General features: G+C 34.2%; 1 protein-coding gene across 1 annotated transcript; it reads right to left on the bottom strand.

Moving 5' to 3' along the window:
* Positions 1 to 3,215: 3,215 nt before the first annotated feature.
* On the bottom strand, positions 3,216 to 22,766 carry LOC118180358 (alpha-1,3-mannosyl-glycoprotein 4-beta-N-acetylglucosaminyltransferase C-like). Its single transcript, XM_035349460.2, has 4 exons — positions 22,635 to 22,766; positions 19,461 to 19,632; positions 17,034 to 17,122; positions 3,216 to 10,781 (listed from the first exon to the last, which is right to left on the bottom strand). The coding sequence occupies exons 2-4, from the start codon at positions 19,561 to 19,563 to the stop codon at positions 9,516 to 9,518; spliced, it is 1,458 nt and encodes a 485-aa protein (XP_035205351.2). The 5' UTR covers positions 19,564 to 19,632; positions 22,635 to 22,766; the 3' UTR covers positions 3,216 to 9,515.
* Positions 22,767 to 23,299: the final 533 nt, after the last annotated feature.

Genomic DNA, 23,299 nt, shown 5'->3' with positions numbered 1-23,299 from the left:
GCACTTGCTTGGAAAAGAATAGAAGTTAACAAACAATGTACTACTAATGTATGTTTTAAAATGCGTAAAATTAACGGCATGTTAATATGTCCTTATATACAATGTGAACTGTTATCTTAAAAGTTAAGAAATACTGTGATATGTTAAAAGTGAAAATATTAGAGTAATGCCAAAAAAAATTTTTTTAACTTATTGGTGTGACTGTAAAAAGAGCAAATTATTGTGAATATGTGTTAAAGGTTGAATGAATGTAGTTAGGCTCTCTGACGCTACACTTCAGAGTTAGCCACTTTTCAGAATAGTACCTCAGGGTTTAGAGATGATTATAAGGTGTGTTCTGAGGTCTTGTTATGTTGAATTTTAACACGTTAGTGTTTTGATTGCAGGCGGTAGTGTTGAACACTTGTACATAGACACGCACGTGTTTGGTGTTTTTCTTTACAACACATGTCAGAGAGCACGGAGAGATAATTAAATAACGTCATGAATGAAATAAGAATTTTAAAAGAGAAATATAAATATTCATGTTACTTGGCATTTGATTGTGTAACATTTCACTAAACTTCCTTCCAGATCTCTGGAAGGAACCAGATTCAACCAGATTAAGTCTTGCTAACGCCAAGTACTTAAGTTGTGGCTTTTTGTCCAGCAAGATAGAGGAAGGAGTTATTGGAAGCAAGCCGCTTGCCATAGTAGTTTTACTCGGTTGCTGGTTGCCTTCAAGGACAGAGGTTTAGTCCTCTTGATAATTTCAAACGTATCGTAGTTTTAGCTGCTTTCTGTACTACATACGGACTTTTGTTAAATAACGGCCAATCTTAAAGCTAGGCACTTGTATATTAATTCAAAGTTAGTTTTAGTTAGAGTTTTAGTTAGTAGTTTTATATTCTTACGTTCAGACCACAAGTGGTTGGTCACTGTATTCCGAAGTTCCGGAAATCTCTGTAAAGATAGAAAAATAAAGGGTTTCGTATACCCTTCCTGTGTGTATTGTCTACTTCACAATTTATTGAACATAGCTTGAGTAAGCTCCATGTTCCGAGTCAGGACAGTTCGTTTCCAAAGCAAGTCAAAAGGAACACAAGTCCTGATAAACTAAGCTTCGCAACAACAAAGATAACGCCTTCTTTTATCATTGCGAATTAAATCATACTTAATCCATTTTGGAATTTATTCGAAGAAATAAGTGTTTAAGATTTACTTCGTAATTTTTAATTTTAGATATTTTGAGTTTTTATGTATTTTTGCTTTGTCGCGAAGTGAGAACTGAATTAATTGAATGAGAAATACTGAATCGTCTGTGAAAACTGTTTCTTTTTTGTTTTGTTTGCTTAATTTCTCTTATACATCGTTCTAGATTTATTATAGTATTTGAATAGAACATGTGGAAACAATTAGATAACTCTTCAAATGATATAAATTTTGTGCATTCTGAGTTATAAAATGAACTGCAAATTGCGTTTTTCATCATTTCACTTTCCAATTATTGCTTATCAGAAGAATAATTTTTATGAAATTTTAAAAATGCCTTACAATACATCCTTCAAGAGATGGCGCAAATAGAGCTCCAGTGAACTAAAATGCTTTTCATCGCTACTAATAGATGGCGCCACTCGAGCGCCTCATTTGTTCAAGTTTACTTATTCTACGGACGGCGGCACAGGGGCCTCCGTCGCGAGTAATCTCTGAGTTCTATCACAGCATGTGCACAAGTACTTCCATATTAGATACAACTTACTCGATTCCTCAAGCATTTAAAAGAATATTAATTTAATATTCCGTATAAGGAAGTCATGTGGTGTACACATCAGCTTTTTTCATTTAGTTTTTGAGTTAGAAACTTCGTAAATATTCGGCGAAAGCAAACTTGGTTTTTACTACAATAACATCACTTTGATTGAAATTTCGTGACTACTCATGTGTATTCTCGCCTCTGTGCGTTGTTGCTTTAGTTAAAGCATCTTATTTTGAGAGCATAGCAAATGTTACTGTTACGAATTTCATTATACTGGTAAAATCTCTCAGAAGCTATAGGCCAGGAGTTAGTTTTCTTTTTTAGATGCGCTTTGTATTGCGTCGTATTTAACGTTTTGAGTAGTTTGAAGTAAAACTACTAATTATACTGCGTGATATTGTAAACACTTGTACGAATATCTAGGAGGAAAATTCCAGAGTTCAGGTATATTTCTTTTGATAAGAACACATTTTTATTGACCTATTATCGGACTTGTGCATTCAATCTATTACAAACCCTTACGCACGCAACAATATATTATGCCTTTTTAAAATCACTTGCTAATTATTTGCTTTACAATTTCAGGGAAAATAGAATAGAAATTTTAAAATTCCTGAAAGAAGCGTTTAATGTTTTTATAAGCGGATTTCATGTCTTGATAAATGAAAAATATTGCTACATGATTGAAAATATTTGCAAGTCTTTGGCTGAAGGTATCCCATCAAATAAATAGATTGTTACATCTTCAGTAACCAAACCTTTTGTTTTTTAAATAACCTCACCATTCCATGTGTTAATTTATGCTAAAATAGCATAGTAATATTTGTTCTATTATTTAGATTTGCTGTGTTTCACCCTTAGTACTCGAGGGGCGCCGCTACGGTGCCCGGCCGATTTGAAGCGTCCACTCACTGGTTCGCCAGAGTGAAAAAGGCCTCCATTGCAAAGGTCTTGTTTTAACTATAATACGGTCCGCTTATTCGACTCCCTGGTTAATAAACTCAGCAGCTTATTAAGCTAAAATTTCCAGGAACAAAAAGTAGTATTTACTAAACAATAGAATAATTTTTTTTTTAAATTCCTAAGGCTATTTCTGTTAGCTTGATTCGAACTTAGTATACAAAAAAATAATATTGTGACTTCCTGACCACAACGTTCAAAAATTGCTATTGCTCGCGCCAATAAATATAAAGACATTAAAGAGCAACTGCAAGTTTTGAGCGTTGTGGTCAAGAAATCGTATAATTATTTTATTCTATACTTTTCAGTGCGAATCAAGCTAGTTCACTATTTCTATTTCATGTTAAGGATTTAGTACTGTATTTTTTTATTTTATAGAATATTTTTAATTCAGATAATTACAAACAGCCACAACGTCTGAAGCATTTCCCCACACAGAAAGATGAGTAAACGGCGATATACTCAAAATTTTATAAATAATTTGTTAGAAGATCAGGAGTTAAAGTATAGAAAACACACATTTAAAACAAACAATTTTAGTTTATTATAAAAAAGGCGTCTTATATTATTTGTTGTGGATGAAATTACCGAGTAGCACAATGTACACAGTCTGCTGACAGAATTCGTTCTCACACTTTACCTAATATGCTCATAAATATCACTGACATAGCTACAGCATCATTGTAGCCTTGACCTCTCATATGTTTCATATCTGTGTTTATTAATGTCCAATTATCTATTGAAATATTCTTTCAAGTTCTTTCGCATATCTTACAGAAACAAATTGTGGGTAACCGGCGGCAAGTAGTGCTGACTCCATGAATGATCAGTACATTTGTGAGGTTGCGTAATACTTTCTGCATTTTTTATCCTAAACCACATTTATTACAATTACGAGAAGTTCTTTTCATATATGTACAGTTCATGGATAGCATACAATAATTATTGTAGTGAAGTATAGTCCGAGTGACGTAAGGATCCTGTTAACGAGGGTGTCTCTGTTCCTCTATTCGAGAGTTCAAGAGCATACTGTTCGGTTGGAAAAAATCTACAGACTAAACTAGCCACGCCTCCTTATTTTTTCAGTTGTATTTTGCATCCTCTGATTCGTTGTATCTGGAACGATATCAGAGGAGAAACAAGATCATTGGTTCGTCAGTCCTCCTGAAATCGAGAGGCTTTGATGACAGACACAATGCAGAATGCTAAAATCTCTTGACATTGGTCGCGAGGTTATGTCTCTTGTACTGTGAACGGGAACGAATTATTGCGTTTGCGATGTCAGACCATTTCGTGTGACACATCGTAAAAGCTTGAAAACAGTGACTTGCGGAAACCGCACTCATGATTTTCTTATCTCTGTGTGGTCCGCCGCAAGATGCTTTATCCTTGAGAAGAAATGTCTGTAGTTTCATCAGTTATAATGGAGAAGAATTTGCTTGCATTAGATTTTTCAACCTTTTTGAAATTGGCTCCTGTTATGGCTTGATGGCTGAACTTGTTTCGCCCGGGATGGCCTGGGACTTCACCCCTTACAACAACCTTCCGAAAATAATTTTATTGCAAGTACTTATGATTTCTGTTAAAATATGCATTGGTTTTGCTGCAGGATTCTAAATGATTTTTATACGTCTTCTCCTGCATCTACTTGAAATCTGAGGATTAGAAAATTTTCCTGCGTCTTTATGAGATTCTACATTAGCATAATTTACTTTCGTTTTCCCAAAATGAAGACGGCCTCTTAATGGAGATCCATTTCTCTCGCAGAAGGTCACTGTTTGTATAAAAGCGTAACATTCTTCCATTACCTTTAACTTGATGAACGTTGGCGACATAATTCGCATTAACAGTGGATTGTTTATGATCAACAACAATATTTTTAAAAATTATCAGCAGATAGTAAGAAATGCTTTTATACAGGAAACTTTCGTTAGTATTCCTCTAGTAGCGAAAAGACTCATTCACTAATTGTCATCAAATCTTTATTGTCTGATTGGTATGCACATTCCTTGGCAAATATTATGGAATATTTACCACATGATCCATCTTTAATTTTATAAAAATCCAGTCTTGGGTGTTGAAATAAATAGCATATAATTAACAATTCTATTTAAACTTACATCGCCAAATGATGAGCTTGGAAACACGTACGTTGCTATTGGATCCGAAGTATTTTTAAAACATTCAAGTTTTTCTTCATCAGTTAATTCCCAATTTACGAAAATTAGTATGCCGATTTTTCATCTTGAAGACGGGTTTTAATTGCAGCTAAAGTGTTCTTATAGATTTCTGAATTAGAATCAAATGTATCTGTAGAAGTAGAACTTAGTGATTGAGTTTCACATTGTTTGCTGCTGAGTCTCAGCTTTCATCTGTTAGTATTTGATACTTTTTTTTTTTTTTTAAATTTCCTTGTACGAAGTAAGAGAGTTATTGTAATCACGAAAAATTCCGGTTGTCATATATCAACGAAAATACTCATTTCGACCACTCTCGAAATTATTTGAACGATGTTTTTGCGTGACATCAGTATTTACGGACAGAATAAAGAACTGTTTTTGCCCAAAACGATTGTAAATGGGCTTAAACTTGATTCAGAAGATATTTTTTTCTTGACGTCTGTACGCACGTAAATATGTACGCACCTCGCATAAACTCAAGATCGAGTAACCATACAACGTTAAAATTTTGCACGTGAGACTGCTATAACATGTAGGTGTGCACCTCCCGTTTTCGTTGCAATAGGCTACGCTAGTCTTATATAGATATTTTCCAACTCTTTTACCTGGCTCCGTGAGCTTAGTATTTTATCCTAGAAGTTAGTAAATTGTGCATTTTTTTGCTTTAAATGTGACTGAATTATGTTATTCTTATCTTCCGGTCAAGGTTTTTATGCTTTTATTTAATCTGCACGCAATAGTTGTTGTTGTTTTTGTTGTTACTAATGCTCACTTGTCTGACCTATAGTCAGCCCAAGTCCACGAAATTCCTCGTGGCAAGGAGCGTAAGTGCACGCCTATCATTGGCAACAGTCTTGAACACGATGCAGGTGACAGTGCTAGTTAGCACCCCGGCGGGACGTGTCCGAGGGTCTCCCACGACTACCACAACCTCTTGAGAGGACTTTCGGTTCGCCACATGTTTAGGGGGCCCCAGTGTCGCACGGACACTACACATTTACAAACATACATACCTTTCTCGGGATTCGAACCCGGGCCCTTCGGCACGGCAGTCAGCGACGCCACAATAGTTGTAGAATTATCAACAATTTAAAAATTTAAGTGTCGAGTTAAGCCTAACGAACCATCATTTGTTTACATTTGAAATTCAGTAGAAAAGTCAGTTTCTGTACCTTCTGTATCTTTTTGCCGAATGAGACCAAAAGTAAGCTTTCAGTTTTGTGCACCGAAAAACCGGCCATCTTTCCCGCTGGGTGAATTGCTTGTCTTTGCTTAGAAACTCTAATTTTAATTGTTAAAGAAATAATTAATGTTTTAACTGTGTTTGGTGTTTTACGTTTTTCTACATTGCACAATTTTGAGTTTTTATGTATTTTTGCCTTGCCGCAGTATGAGAACTGAATTAATTGAATAAGAAAAATATTTCTAATGAAATTCGAAGAAATAAATTTAAATATAATGCAGCATAAAATGTGTATAATTTAATAGGCCATACAAGGAAGTCATGAGGTGTTCACATCAGACTTTTAAATTCAACTTTATGACAGCTATTAATAGAATTTAAGAAGGAATGTTGTTCTTTTTTACTCATTTTGAAATTAGTGGATCAATAGGGATTTCTTCACTATGTCACTCTTTATCTGAATTACTCGATGATAAGATAAATACTAATTAATTTTATTGAATCATGTTACTCTTCACTAACTTTACAAGTTAAGAATAGTCTAATTCTACAGAATCTGCAGTCTGAGTCTTAAGTCTGCAGAAAATGTGAAATTAATTCTCTTGTTTTAGCAACACTACCACCTGATATTAAAAGAGATTGTAAAACGAATGTGAGGAAGGAAAGCTAAAGAATTAATGAACACCGTTTCAGTAAGCATACTTTAGTCGCATTTCTCTTTCAGCAGCACATGGGAAGAGAGAAAAGAAAGCATTGCTCAAGCAATGGGGCTTGGGTTTCTAAAGGAACTCAAGCATCTCTTTCTTAATTTTTTCTTTTTAAGGCCTATTTTGGTAAACGAGACCTGATGTGGAGCTTGAGGCTCGCTCAGAAATTATCCGCAGGACCCTAGTTGACTGTCTGTTGTCTTTCAACATACACTCACTTCCAAACGTTAAGCACGAAGATGTAAAATGCAAAAAAATCAACAAATACTGCTTTGATTGACACACAGTTCAACAGGAAAGTAGGATATATATTTATGCATAAAACAAAATCAATAATTATATACAGAAATGAAAACAATATTAAATTTTTGTAAGTTATCAGATAATGACATACTGGAGACTTAAACAGAATTATGTATAAAGTGAAAATAAACAGAATAAAATAAAAAAAGGACATTAATAGGGTATGTGATCCCCCCTTATCTGAATACAAAGTGACCATGTTTTCAATTAGGTGCTCAACCACCTCAGAATTAAGCAATCGCCATTCTTCTTGTAGAGCAGTTTCCAGCTCAATAAGAGTGGCTGGAGGTAGGAAACGTGAAGATATAGCACGCCGGAGATCATTCCAAAGATTTTCAATGGGATTAAGGTCGGGCGAATATGGTGGCCATACCATACGCGCAATCAATTCACTCTACAGGTAGTCATCGACGATGTCAGCTCTATGGGAACATGCGTTATCGTCCATTAAAACAAAAGTAGGCCCAACTGCTGCAGCGTACAATCTCACAATGGGTTCTAGGACTTCGTCTCGATACCGGACAGCCGTCAAAGAACCCCGTTTAAAGATGTGCAGGCCGGTACGGTATCCTAATAAAATCCCTGCCCACACAATAATGCCTCCGCCTCGGAATGCGTGATGTTCGGTGATGTTTTGGGATTGATTGCGTGTTAGTTGTTCACGCAATATCCTTATACGCTTGTCATCTGGCTCCAGAGCAAATCTTGACTCATCAGTAAACATGACATTGCCCTAGTCAGACACATTCCAATTGACATGTTCCCGGCACCCCTGTAATCGTGCCCCTCTTGATTGGACGAATAGAGGAACACAAACTCGAGGTACCCGGGCGTACAGTCCACTCATATGTAATCTTCGGCGTATAGCAGCTGCAGATATCGCCTTACAAATGGACGCTGTAGCCATAGATGTCACACGTGTGGAGGTCACTCTGCGATTCCACTTGGCTACAATAGCAAAATCTTCCGCGGGGGTTGTAACCCTTGGGCGACCGGCTACAGGCCTTCGGACAACTGTCTGTGTGGTTTGGAATTCTTTCTATAAATGTGAAATTACAGAATGATATACGCCGAAGAAAAGAGCAACATCTGTGATCGACTGTCCTGCTTCAATGCGCCCCACAGCACGCCAGCGCTCAGAATCTTCCATTCGTCTTCTGGAAGTCATAGAAACACGTATGTCTTTAAAACAAATTGTACAACACCTTCTATCAGCACTTACAATCAACTTCTGTAACCCTTCATAAAGCTGGCTTCTTATAAGACTGCCTTTTTTTTGCATATTTCTTGACATGAAAGCGCGAATGGCTGGTACCTAACATATTTGCATACTTCCGTCTACCTCTGAAGCGAATTGCATCCTCTTCAATTCTGATTGACTTCCGGAAATTAGCATTTTCCTCTCCGTGCTTAACTTTTGGAAGTGAGTGTAGTTTAAATTTGGATGGGACTTCGCGAATGAAATTGGCACACCCCATTACTTTCTTGGGGATTTCTTTTCACAAATGTGAATAGTAACTTTCTTTCACACATTCAACCATCTTCTGAGATTCACTAGCTTGAGAACTACATCTTATCTTCATCCACATTTAGTGAATGATAGGCATAAGCATTAACAGAACAGGCATGTGTGATCTCTTTGGATAAGAAAGAATACGGAAGGAAATCAAAACAAACTTTCTTCAATAAGAATATTAGCAAAATAATGTCATCTTTATTTTTTATAAATGTGTATACAAAAAAGGGGGTTGCTCATGGCCCTTTGACGCCCTGGATATGACACTAGCCAGTGAGGATGTATTAGGGATATTTTGGGATGTGAAGTTACTAATTTGGAAGAACGTGTTTAGGAGGAAACTGGGATGTACTGGGATTTCTCGAGGATGCATTAATAAGACTTCAAATCTGATAACACCCCGTGCGCTATCTATGGGATCTAGTCAGGATGTCCTGAGGATATACTGGAATGTGATACTAAACACTCAGGAAAATGTATTTAGCAGGTTAGGGAGATATTTTGGGATGTCCTGAGGATGTAGTAAGTAGAACTTCAAACCCGATAACATCCCGTGTGCTATCGATAGGACCTAGTCAGGATGTACTGAGGATATACTGGTATGTGATATTAAGCACTTGGTAGGATGTGTGTCGATGGTTACGTCGATACTCCGGGATATCCTAAAGGATGTGTACTTATCCCATGAGCAACATCCTCACGATATTCCGAGGAAGTTCTTGGGATGCTTTCGATATAAAAATGTTAATGTTTACAAGTGATGTACAACAATATATATTGTTTGATTTAAAGAGAATTAGAATCGTGTACTGATCAAGATAAAATAAAATTTCATTGTTTAAAATTAAAAACTCACAAAACTATAAGATCGGATATTGGAAGCTAGAAAACCCTCTTAAATATCTACTGAAATTTCTTATAAGGTTTCTGGTCAATGATTTTCGAAAGGATTGTCAGCGTCAATGGAAATTTCATTTATAATTATCCAGTTTGTCTGTTTCTTTGTAAATTCAATTCTCAAGCATTGTACCTGTTCCAGTCTTGATGTAAAATTGGACGAGACGTCTACTTTGCCTTTCTCAAACACAGCTACTGCACGAAATTCTTTACAATGTGCTTTTCTATCTGTGATCATATTCTCGTAATAAGGAGAAATTTGCAGCTCGGCATATTTAATTACGTCTTCTGGATGTGACTTGTGCCCGGAATTTATAAATATTCTTTTGATTTTCGTAGATTTACGGAGAATGACATCAAAAGTATCATTGACTTTGGGAGCGCTACCCCAGAAGAATTTACTGGAAGGATAGTAACAGGATTCTGGATAATGCTTTTTGTAGACTTTCAAAGTGGTTACAACGTCCGCTGGAGGATTTTCAAAATTAAATACCCGAGGGCTGGACAAGAAACTTCTGTCTTTTGCCTTTTGAACTTTTCCATCAAGTGACGAAAAGAGTCCTATATGTTGGAACAGTCCAGGTATTCTACGCGTAACGTATTCGGTGCTTGGCACCAAAAGATCTAAATATTGCATAATCAGTAGATCGACAGGTTTTTCTAAATGAAACATGAGTAAAAAATTACTAAGTTTCTTTAAGTCTTCGGTTCTGAAAAGCCTTCCTATGATGTAAAATCCAGAAAACGTCAAAGATACCCAATCATTGTTGGATTTCGAATTAACGAATTTCTGTATAGCAGACACGTAATCCTTTGTAGCAATAATATCGTCTTCCAAAATCAGGAAGTATTTCGATAAGTTCTGGGAGCAGTTAAGGAGAAAGGCAAAATCTAAGACCTGTTTTGATCTCCATTTAATTCTGTCCATAGAATCATTAAACGTCCGTCGTGTTATTTTACTTTCGGGGTAATATTCGGGTAAAAGTTGAACCAAAAGTAGTAAACCAGAACCTACCGAGTCCGAAAACTGAAGAGCAGTTTCTTTGGCTCGTTTTGTTCGTAGCTGTGCATCGCTGTCTGCAAAGAGTACCAGTATGATAACTAATTCATGTTCTTCAGCATCCATATTCTTTAATAAGGATTCTAATGTTGTGCGAAGATAATTTTCTTTTCTCCTTAGAACTGTTGGAATCGCTATTGTCAAAAATTTTTCATTTCTTGGTAACGTACCATACAAATGAGCACGCTTTAAACACACATCTCCGAGTAGTTCTGGCACATCTGTCTTGTTAATTAAAACCTAAAATATATTGAAAATGAAATTAATTCTTTTTGTAAATCTGGTTTAAATCGATAATTAAAATTTCAACCGGAATCACAAGATCTTAAGTTCAATCATGATAATATATGATCCTGTTCAATCAGGATAATCAATGATTATCAGAATCCTGAAGAATCAATAATTATCATAATTATCCTGGTCTTAATTTCAAACATGATAATCATAATAATCATAATACAATAATGATAATAAGATTTAAAGTATGCATGATCATCCCTGTAAGAGAAAATGTAGAAATGACATTTCCCATTCTGTTCTGAAAATTATTATCATCATAAACTTTATTATTAAATAATTATTTTGGTTTTAGCGTATCAATGACTGATACCTAATTGGATTAATTAAAGTTTATATATCTCAAAGAGATTTAACTGGTATTGGAAGGGCTAAATTCTTTGTCTGAGATAAATATCCCGCTCTGTTAGGGGAAAAAATTGCAAAATAGGTATATTCTATTCAAATATGTTTATAAGTACAATTTTCCGCAGCGTTAAACTTTTACTTCCTTGTACGAAGTAAAAGAAGTGTTGTAATCACGAAAAATTCCGAGTATCCTATTTCAACGAAAATATCCATTTAGACCCCTAGAATGCAATTTAACGATGTTTTTGCTTGACATCTCTACGTAAGGACAGAATAAAGGACTCTTTTTCCCAAACGGATTATAAAAATGATTTAAAATGGATTCAGAAGACAATATTTTCGTGACGTCTGTACGTATATAAGTATTTCGCACAACTCAAAAACGAGTAGCCTCAAAACTTTCAAATTTTGCACATAGGACTGCTATAACATGTAGTTGTGCACCTCCGTTTTTGGTTGCAATCAGTTGCACCAAAAGTATATATATATATATATGTGTGTGTGTATATATTTTTAAAATAAAAGTAATTAAATGTCAATTAAAAACTTTCTATACACCTTCTCCAAGGAACACAAATTCAATTTAAAAACCACGAATGAAAAAAAAATTGTCAGAATTTTAATTAATTTTTTTAATTAATATTATAATATCTACTTGTTTAAAAAAGTCTGCTAAGAGAAATCTTAATCGCAAAAATACCAAAACCAAAAGTAAACATTTTAAGTATTGAAAAAGTAGGTATTGTCATTGACTGGCGATTAATAGACTTACTAAGGGGATAAGCCAATGTACCATCAGTTAACAACAACTAAATTAAGCAAGAGTGTTTCATCTTACTTCTGAGTAAGCATGAAATTATTTGCTAGATCCCAATCAGAAGTCACAATTAATTCTCAATCCAAATAAAGATATTAGTCCATTTAAACCCAAAAAATCCTGTTAAACAAAATAAATGGCAAATAATCTTTAAATTAAAGTTTCTCAGTAAGAACGCAATTAAACTTGAATGGGATGCTTAGTTTAGAAGTCATACCCCTACACTCTCAATTTCAATCTCAAAAACAAAAGTATATTTTAGAACATAAAATGGTAATTCAAAATCATAAAAAGTTAAAAATGATACAATGCTTAAAATTAAAGTAAAAGCAAGTATTTAACTTTGTGTTCTTTGGAGATGGTATATGGAAAGTTTTCTTATTATAAATTATTATGTTTTTTTGGTTTATTATACATTTATATACATCTATGTACCCACTTTGTTACTCAGCTCCGTGAGCTCAGTTTTTTTATTCTCATATAAATTATATTCTCATATGTTGGTAAATTGTGCAATTTTTGCTTATAAAAATGATTGAAGTATGTTATTCTTAACTTTCGGTTAATGTTTTTATGTCTTAGGTTAATCTGCATGCAATAGTTGTAGAATTATGAACAATTTAAAAGTTATTAGAGTTCGGCTTAGGCTAATGTTTGTTTATTACAGTGAATTAGGTCAGTTTGTGCACCATCTTTTTGCCGAGTGAGACTAAAAGTAAACTTTCAGTTTCGTGCATCGAAAAATCTGCCTTCTTGCCTGCTGGCGAATTGCTTGCTTTTACGTAGAAACTCTAATTTTAATTGTAAAAATTGTTTTTCTAATTGTTTTATCTATGTTTGGTGTTTTATGGTTTTCTCTATTTTGTCAATTTTTACTGAAAATATTTCATGGTTTCATGTATTTTTGCCTTGCCGCGAACTGAGAAATATATCTCTAATGAATTTCGAAGAAATAAGTTTAAATGAAATGTAGCAAAAATGCGTATAATTTAATATTCCGTGACAAGGAAGTCATATGGTGTCCGCATCAGATTTTTTTAATGTTGGGTAAAAGTAAAAGGATTTTTTATATAAAAAAAGGAAAATAATAATGTTTACTTTTTTCAAATTCTAAATTGTAATTTGTTAAACTCAAAATGATGAAAAAAATCTTAATTTTGCCATTATTACTGAAATTATACGCTATAATATGCAAAACGCATAAAATTCTATAATTTAATTAGCCAGGGTTTATTTTTTATAAATTTTGCTTTTTCTTTGTGATTCTTAACTGAACTCTGCTCAAAAGCTGCAAATTTTTGCTCACCGTCCGCTACCTATATAGGCTTTCTACATAAAATGAAAAGTCACTAAAATTTGTTAGTTTTCAAATTTTGTACACCCAAAAATTCTGCTCAGGAACTTTCAATTAAATTTATGAACTTTGTAGGGTTTATATTTATTTTAACTAACTTTTATTTTAAGCTATCTTTCCTGTCAAACCTTTACTTTCCCCTGGAATTGCCAATGCCAGAGTATGTAAATTTTAGTAGAACGCGCAGAGTATTCAAATTTTCAGCAGAAGTAATTTTAGATAGTTAAATAGAAGGGAAGCGAGTTTGTAGGTGTGCTTTCTTGATTCACGAGTGTGAAAGTTGCTAGGTAGAAATTTAAGATCCGCGCGTTTCAGCCTGTGTGCCTACTTCGGCAGTTAGTTGAATCTTTCAACTTCTTATTCAGAAAGTTTGCTGAAATCTCAGCTGTATCTTAGAACGCGGTTAAGTTAGTAACGTTTATAGAGCCTCGTAGGTAGTGACCTCGTTATTTAGTCATCCTGTTATTTATTTTTAGTTGTACTTTTCTATTTTTATTTAACCGCCGGGTCGGCGTAGTTTGTGAGCGTCAAGTGAACGCATCTGTAACTTCTAAAGTGGAATAAAAAGGGAGTTAGACCCTTCTTAAGAGTTTGTGTAATTTCCAGTTCATAGCAGTCATTACTACTGTTGCGAGCAAGTTGGGGCCACGCAACACCACAACTTCCAATTAAAGAAAATGTGATATAATAGTTTCGATGAGATTTATTTTTGTTCAGTTGCGTTCACTGCCAGATATTTGCGTTCACTGGCATTCTGTACGCAATACGAAACATTCGTATGAAATTCTTGCCTCGAAATGAGAACGAATTATAACAAAATGGCACCACTGAAAAAAAAAATAAAGGAACTGATAGATATTTTCACATTTCTAATCATATGACCAATCAAAAAGTAGATATGTGAGCGTGCTTTTCTTTAGGAAATCCGAGTTGACAATAAGTGAAAAAAATAAGCATGGCAGAAATCATTCTAAACTTGTGCGATCGGCGAAAACATTATGTCGAATGCTAAAAATTCCCTTTTTTTTCATTATATAATTGCAAACTAGTAGGAGAGAAAATATTTCACTTCATCCCCCTTTAAATTCTTAGAAAAATAAAAAACCGTTTCGTCCATTACTTTTAAATAGCTCTGTAACCTATTAGCAGAAAAATACAGGGAATACCCAAAAATTATATTTCGGCCAACAATCAAGTCTGCTGCCTTTTTTTTTTTTTTTTTTTTTTTTTTTTTTTTTTTTAATTCGAGGTACATTTTCTTCTATTCAAACCAAATTTTTTTAGTAAAAAGATCCACGCCTGTTTCTTCTATTCAAAACAATTTAACTAATTACTAAAAAAAAATCTGAAAGAAAAAATCTGCACCGTTGTTTTATCACAATGTGGAAACATTTATGCAGATTCTTCATTATTTAATTTTATTAATACAGACAAATTAATTTTATTAATACAGGCTTCTTGGCAATAATTTAAAAAAAATTCAGAATTTAAAGTTTTCGAAGCAAAATGCCAAAACGAAATTAATAGCCTTTAGGCTAATAAAATAAGTTTTGTCCTGCAAAATTTGTAGTACACTTTTTAGTTATGAATTCTTTTAATATTTTTATTGTATAATTGCAACGGATTTATTTTCCCATTTTTGTTAAATTTTAATCATAAAAAATTACAGAATGGACCACAAATTTGCCAATGACCGGGAAAGTCTAATTTTGGGCTCTAAATGTGTAATATTAATTACTCCATAATTAATGTAACTTGATCCCTACTCAGACTGTCGCGCGACTTATCGTCCTGCCTATGGAAATAACAACAGAATCATAACACTTTGAATAGATGCATGAACTGTGTTTACAACACAAGTTTGCACTACTTGCAGGATTTCAGATAACATATAATGCCATTTATAATTCAAAGTAAAATTGATGTTTGAGATTTACAGAGCAAAACGTTGGACTTTATTTTAGTTAAATGCGTAAGTGATTCGACTATCAAAAGGGCTAACGCCAGATAATATAAATCTCAGAAGTGGGCTAGGAAATAAATATGACTACATTCGGTGCCGCTGCCAAAGGTCTCCCATTAAATTTCAAGAACTCAATTCTTAGGTACATGTATCTGATTTACATACTGGAGAGAACTAACAGAAAACAGAAATAATAGTGTAATTAAAAATCATATACGTTGCTATTTAGCTTTCTGGCCTGATATTAAAAAAAAAAAAAATGTTTATGATCGAAATTGGTTTTATTGGTTTTCAAAATATTCTCCATGAAGATTAATACGCTTTTGTATGCGTTTGAATCAATTTTCGAAGCACGTTTTTCACTCCGATTAAGTAACTCCAAAACATGCGTTTTGAATGCATCAACCGCTTCTTCGGGCGTCGCAGAACGCTGGCAACGGTTTTTATTTTGATGTGCGGGAATAAAAATAGTCAACTGAGTGCCAAATAAGGGCTGTACGGCGAATGACCCATCAACTGAATGTCTTGGCCAGTCAAATATTCCTTTGTTTGAACCGATAAGTGAGGTCGCATAGTCATAATTCGCCTCTTCTCCCGTTTTATTTTTTTCCGAAATTCTCCGGACTTCTGGCAAACAAATGGTAGTGTACCATTCGGAATCGACTGTCCTGCGTTGTTCTAATTGTTCTAACTGTCGCAACGTGACCGGTAATGCCGAAGAAACAAGCAACCATTTGCTTCGATGTGGTTCTTCCGCGAACAACTTTTGTTGTATATGTCTCCTCTTGAAAGACCCATCCATACAGTCGGATGTTTTTTTTTTTTTTTTGTTTTGTTTTGTTTCGGGCTAATATGCATAGATCCATGATTCGTCCCCTGTTTAGATATATATAGATATATATACTTTCAAGGTGCCTTTGATGCACCTTGAAAGCATTTTCCCAACCTTTCCTTGCATTAATCGACACGAGCCTTCTCTTGAGCGTTTGTCAGATTATGCGGGATCAGACCGAACAAATCATTTTGACGGCCCAAATGTTCACATAACATTTTATTGATGCTTCTCATACTAATGCCCAAAGGTGCCTCAATCTCACGGTATGTCATGACGATCTGGCTTTATCAGTTCACTCACAGCATCTATATTTCTAGTACAACAACCGATTTTGGACGACCTTTACGGAATTCGTCCTGAAGCAAGCGTCGACCACGATTGAATTTGTTATACCAGTTTTTTATAGTGCTGGTAGGATAGTGCTTTATCGCTGTATGAAGAATTAAGTTCATCGAAGCACTCTTGTTTCGCTAATCCACGTCGAAAGTTATGAAAAATAATCGTACAAAAATGTTCACGAGTCAATCCATTTTTTGCCGGAAATGAATTTTTCAGTTTACCGTAAACAACATTGTGTTGTTTACGGTAAACTGAAAAATTTACATCACACTTAAATGGCATAACGTTCTGAAGAGATTATGGTTAAAGATATCAAACTTTCGACTGGAATCGTCTGCGGTCTCCTAGCAACACATACTGTTGCTAAGGCCAGAAATATAAATAGCAACCTTCGTAATAATGGGTTTATTAAACTAAATAATTTACAAATATATTATTAATCATTCATTTGCTGGAAGAAATATTTCAAAACGTTGACAAAGGAAAATATTTATAATAAAATTATATTAAACGAATAACTAAAACAATAAAAGAAATACCTTGTTTTCTTTCGATTTGCATTTTTCACACATAAAAACATCGTGCCGACGAGCAGATCTGCAGTCCTCAACAGATGAAAATACTCCTCCTGTTAAAAACATAAGAATGAACATAATCAGAATTATTTTTATTATCTGCATACTATTATGCTATTTTCTCTTTTAGAGAAAGTTTCGCACTAACCAGCACCCCCGTTATAAGGTATTTTATCCCTCTTTCCAGCATGCCTTTGTGGAGTAATGGTTAGCACACTCGGCGCGTATTCCAGAGGTCTAGGGCTCGGGTTCCGGCGAGGATATTTTTCTTTTTTCAGCTTTCTGATATCAAAAATTACCTAATGACTCTACATTGACGCACGAACTAAAAAGGTGGTGAATGATGGTTCTTCACCACCAGAATTTGGCGACTGGGTGCCCTGATCTCCAGTCGCCCTTTAAAAAGGGGGTATATAAAGTATTTTCTCCCTCTTTCCAGCATGCCTCCGTGGTGTACTAGTTAGCACACTCGGCGTATATTCGAGAAGTTCAGGTTCGAGTGTCAGTGAGGGCACTGTTGAATTTTCAGCTTCCTGGCATCGAAAATAACCTAATAACTCCACAGGGCGCCCGAACTAGAATAGTGCTGGATGAGGATTTTTCATCACCAGGATGTGGTGATTGGCTTCCCTATTTCCCAGTCGCCCTTTAAAAGCGGGAGTGTATAAGGTATTTTCTCCCTCTTCCCAGCATGCCTTCGTGGTGTAACGGTTAGCACACTCGGCACGTATTTGAGAGTCCAGCGTTGGAGTTCCGGATAGCGCATTACTCATTTTTCAGCTTCCTGACATCGAAAATAACCTACTGGCTCTACACCGTAACTAGGGCGTATAAGCGTTTTCCACAGACGCAGCTTGATTAGGGAGCAAATTTTGCAATTGTTTTCCATTATTTTCGACGAAGGGCGTTTTTCGATAAATGTTCGCAGACATGTTTTTCTTTTAATTTATTTCTTAAAGAGTTAATTCGTGGATAAGAGAGGCCAAGCTGTATCCCAAACAAAGGCGCCAGATGAAGGAACACTATTTTTAAAGTAACAGTTTACGATGATTCCTTGTGTTTCTGCCTCCTCAACAAAAATTCTTGGAAAGAGGTAAAGAAAAGTTAACGAAAGGGGTTTGTACAAATCTATTTCCTCATTGTAAGAATTTTACTTTCATTCACAGGTTTCTGTATTTTAGACATTTATTAAACAAATTTTTAAAATATATTAGGCTTTTAAATTTTAAATTGTCTATGCTTATAATGTGGTTGTCATTCTAGGTTACTAGAGTAAACTATTTAAAAGAATACGCCTTAAATTCTATCTTAGATCCACAACCATTTCCTCTCCCTCTTCCTTTAACGAGCGAAGAGATTTGTAGGTTTCGTCAGCTTCGATATCGAAGATAATTCTAAAAGTTTAAACAGCAAGGCAAAAAGGTAACCGTTGTTGCCTAATTATCGTATTTCCGATGCTACAGATAAATCCTAAAATGAGGATCATGGCAGTTAACAAATTCCAATGAAACCCTGAAAAGGCGCTTCTCACAAAAAGCTTTAAGCAGAGAGTAGGGCAAATTTATAATTAATAGTTCTTTCCACATTTCGTACTTCGAAAAAAAGGATTCCAATTTGTATTTTGAATTTTCATGAAACTAAATAATTATGAGTACAAAGATAATAAATATAGCATTCAACAGTAATTTGCACTAAATTAAATAAATAAGCCAAATTCCTATTGAGTATTATGGAGTGATTGCATAAAAAATTTAAGAAATTATTAAATGCAAGCTTTAGCTGTATTTCTGAATTGGTAACTCACTGGCAGATTCGATTTAAATATTTATTCAATGTTAATAAAATATTAAACTATAAAAACTCGACAATGGATATTAAAAATTAAATTTCTAGATTATTTCGCCAATTGCTTTTAACTTGCTAGTATTGTGAATATGCATATATCTTCTTCGATACTGATGAATATATGATATGCAGACCTCTTCAGCTGAAGGTTTTGCCTGTACCTCTTCAGCTAAAGTAAAATGGGTTCCCTGTAAGAAGATAAGATTTAACTTAGGAAATAAAAAAGTCGCATGGAACCAAATCAGGTGAATTAGGAGGATGCTTCCCTCTGGCGTGGTTGGTTAAGTCGAAACTGGCTGCATGGATAGAGGAGGTTTGTGGCATGATGTCACCCAAACAGTTGTTGCCAACTCCACTCTGTTTTCAAGCTACACACTCTCTTTTTTTTTGTATCACACCTCGTACATGTGTGCTACAGACGTACAACAGCTTTGAAAATAATAAGAATATTTGCATCCAAATGAAGTGAGAAAGCCCGGACATTCAAATTTAAAATGTTGACATGGTTTAAGCGAACTGTAGCATATTTTAAAGTCGTACTCTTACCATTTTTCCAAGTATTACGAAAATATTTGGACATCCAGTACCAGTTGAAGATTAGAAAAACTGCAGAAGAGCACAAAATAACAATAGGTAAAATATTTCTCATCTTAAGGCATAATTTTTGTCTTGAGATTCATCAGTTGTTTGGAAAGAAGAGACGAGTTAATTCTCTGACCTAAAATAAAATTGATTAAAAAAAATTAAAATCTTAAATATGGAATTTGGCAATAAAAAATTGGTATTTGCATCAATTCAGAAACCTTATTTTACATTTGTTTACGTGAGTTTTTGTTAGAAAGCAGGTTTCAAAAATATAGTTAAATAAGAATGTTAAGGGGACTCATACACCTTAAAATCCGCAAGATCTTCGAATATGTGACTGTTGCAAGATTGGGGATAACTTATTTATTTTAAATGCAATTACTTCCAACGTTTTACAGCTGACTACATAATATAGCTACTTTCTGAAATTGTAATCAGAAAGTTTGTGTTGCCACAAATATTTTTATAATTTAATCCGCTTTGTGACAAACTTTTTCGTCATGTTTCCACCTTGCGTGCACAGTTTAAAACAATCTGTTGCATAATTTAATTCCATATTTAATATATAACTTTTACAACATTTGAAAACTACTGTGAACCTAAAATTCTAAAAATTCATGTTAAATTTTTATTTATTTCGAGTTGAGTTTATAAAAGGGATTTTATTAAAAAAATCTATAATATTTCGTCCATAAAATTTTTCTATATTAAAACATTCATCAGATTTTTTTTCAGTTAGAAAATAGTGCCCATATAAAGAATTCCTTCAAATTTCAATTATGTACCATTAGCCATTTTTAAAATATCATGCGCGCAAGGTGGAAACATGGCGAAATATTTTGTCACAAAGAGGATTAAATTACAAAAATATTTGTGGCAACACAAACTTTGTGGTTACTAGTTTCCAAAAAGCAGCTATATTATGTATTCAGCTGTAAAAGGTTGGAAGCAATTGCTTTTAAAATAAATAAAATATCCCAATTCTTGCAACAGTCGCATAGTCGAAGTTCATAAAGGGTTTAAAGTGTATGAGCCCCCTTAACACAAGTGTAACTGATAATATAATGTTAGCTGTTGATACCTGTCTTCTACTCCTTTCGAGAAATCTGCAATGTGATAACAGATAAGAATAAGTAACATATAAGAACATTAGCTCTTGACACCTCCTTCTACTCCTCTGGCGAAATCTGCAAGCTAATAAAAGAAATTTGCATGTCAGAACACATTTCCCGATATTTCAGACACACATATCCATGTACAACATAACATTTGACTGCCTGTATCATCTGCTACAGCGCGCAAGTCGTCCCCATCGTCATTGCGTTCGTCACTGTTAAGTCAGCTTTCTCACATGTAGTCATACCATTAGGTAGCATCAGAGCGTTAAGATTTCTCTGTCTTCTTGCACCTCTTCAAAAGTATTGCTTTACCAGTCAAAGACCATGCACACAAAATCAACGAGATAATCAGTTCAATGTCTCGTCTTTGGATATTTCCAGTTCTAGTAAAATTGTGCTTCCCTGCTGATTTCCACTCGTTTTTATTAAATTAATTATATTAATAGCCCAAAAGACGTTAGCCCAGAAGGGCTACTATTTTCAAAACTGCATTTTGCGTCGATTCACTTTTCAAGCTGTTGCCACTAAATATTATCGGCCTATATTATATTTAAAGAAACTAAATAATGAAGAAGCTGCACGAGCGGTTCTCGCATTGTGAAGAAACAACGGTACGTATAGCCATCCAATTTTGAATAACGTCGTCCTCCAACCGAACATGGGCTTTTGGAAGCTCGAATTTGAAATTTTTTTTATTATCAATTTCAAATTTTTTAAAGCTTTATCGTATTTTTGATTAACAAACTCGACGATTTCGAAGCGAGCAATGGCAACACTGTACAGAAAAAAAAAATATCTCCAGCACCCGAAACTGTGTATCGGGAATTCTGAAGACATGCTCTTTTAAAATTATGTTGTGATATTGCTGTTGAATTGAATTTTATGTGTTTTAAGGGCGAAGAACACGATACTTAATCAATAGTACACTAAACGTTAAAAAAAAAAAGTCCTTTTGGGCGTAATATGAAATCTGAAAGCTTTCAGATTTTTAAAATTTATTAGAAGATGTGGTATATGTCCTCCTGGAATAATGACAGGGATGATGTTTTGTTCTGTTCATTTTTTTCATCTTCCATGCTATGCTCACGGAAATTTTCTAACACTAGTAGTGACTTCTTATGTAGAAGAGCAGCCGGCAGACGGTTCCATACAATTTTGAGCCAACCTTTTATTGAATAGGACAACTTGTAACCTTTTCCATGAACCCTAACTATGATACCACGAGGGATATCTTGTTTCAGCATCGGGTTACGTTTAAAAATTGCATTTTATTAACACAGAAGACGTCCCCTTTTGATTAACTGTAGTGTTCTTAGGCATATAAAAGATATAGGAGTATTACGTATACAATTTATCCGTTAGAATATGCGTGTAAACACGCATATCTTTAAAACGTAGTAAATGGTTATAGAATTTACTATTAGCACGAATTTTCTATTACCCATAATTATAGAAAATTAGCCCGAGCGTGTTATATGTAATATATATATAATGGCAGCTTTTTAACGAATGAGAATATAAGCCGTTACTCAAAATGAATTAATCAGTTACTAGATTCTCTGTATTATGTTATTATAAATCTATAAAATATTAAAAACTCAAATATTCATAAAAATTTGAACTGTTAATTAAAAGTACTGAAAAAAATCAATAGGTTTGCTGCATTAAAAAATATGCTCTTTTATTTTAAAAGTGCATTAAATCTATAATCGTTTTTACTATTTTATGAGTTAAAGCAAATAGCCAGATAGTACTTAAAAATCATTATGAAAAGGCTTTAGACTGTTACAATTAAACGAAACCTTAATGTTTATTAAAATTTTAATAATATTTTTCGTCCGACAAGACAAATAAACTTTTTTCCAAGTGGAACTTGAAAACTAAAGCCAACCCTATTTCTGCTACGCATGGCACATCGTGTTTGCATATCTAAGCACTCGGTGCTACCGATACATGTTGTATCAAAATAAAAATCACATATTAGTAAACTCATTAAGTACTGCAGATATTTGCTTACCAGCATTAAGCGATCAAAGAAGTTCATCTGTGACAAAATGTTTCCGAACGAGGAATAAAGTTCATTGTTTTCCTTTGGGAGGCGATCTTAAGTAATAGCAAATGAACGAAACATTTGTACCCGAAGCAAATGAATTGAGTTTGTGTTCGTTGCTTAGCAACGAACAGCAGTGGGACGTTCTACCCTTGCTCCACTTCCCCTAAAACTTTCCTCGCTCATGCGTAAGCATTTGATAGCCGACAGTAATTTTTAATTATTTTGCATCTTGCCATAGAAACATCTACTTATTCATTCATAGCAATACAAAAATTCTGATACGGACACTACATGACTTCCTTGTACGGAATATTAAATTGTACGCATTTTTAACTGCATTTCATTTAAACTTATTTTCTCAAATTTCCTTACAGATAGATTTCGCACTTAGCGGCATAGCAAAAATACATAAAACCTCAATATGAAAAGTATAGAAAAAGTTAAAACACCCAATACAGTTAAAACAATTTAAAAAAATAATTTTTACAATTAAAATTTGAATTTCTACGCAAAAATAAGCAATTCGGCAAGCAGGCGAGAAGGCAAATTTTTTGGTGCATGAAACTAAAAGTTTCGTTTTGGTACCTCTCGGCAAAAGGACATTGAATGTGCAGAAACACTTAATTCAT

This window comes from Stegodyphus dumicola, chromosome 5, assembly GCF_044657685.1.
Source record: "Stegodyphus dumicola isolate Sdum_Otavi_A_Nest chromosome 5, ASM4465768v1".
In the NCBI taxonomy this organism is placed as follows: Eukaryota; Metazoa; Arthropoda; class Arachnida; order Araneae; family Eresidae; genus Stegodyphus; species Stegodyphus dumicola.
The sequence above is the reverse complement of the archived record's forward strand: the minus strand, read 5'-3'. Positions and strand labels throughout refer to the sequence as shown.

Bases quoted from the DNA above. Each gene is read 5' to 3' on its own strand.
- LOC118180358 (XM_035349460.2), bottom strand. From the start codon at position 19,563: ATGAGAAATATTTTACCTATTGTTATTTTGTGCTCTTCTGCAGTTTTT. The intron at 17,123-19,460 runs GTAAGAGTACGA...TGTTTTTAACAG, and splicing joins TCGTAATACTTGGAAAAATG to GAGGAGTATTTTCATCTGTT. The intron at 10,782-17,033 runs GTATTTCTTTTA...AATATATTTTAG, and splicing joins GCAAATCGAAAGAAAACAAG to GTTTTAATTAACAAGACAGA.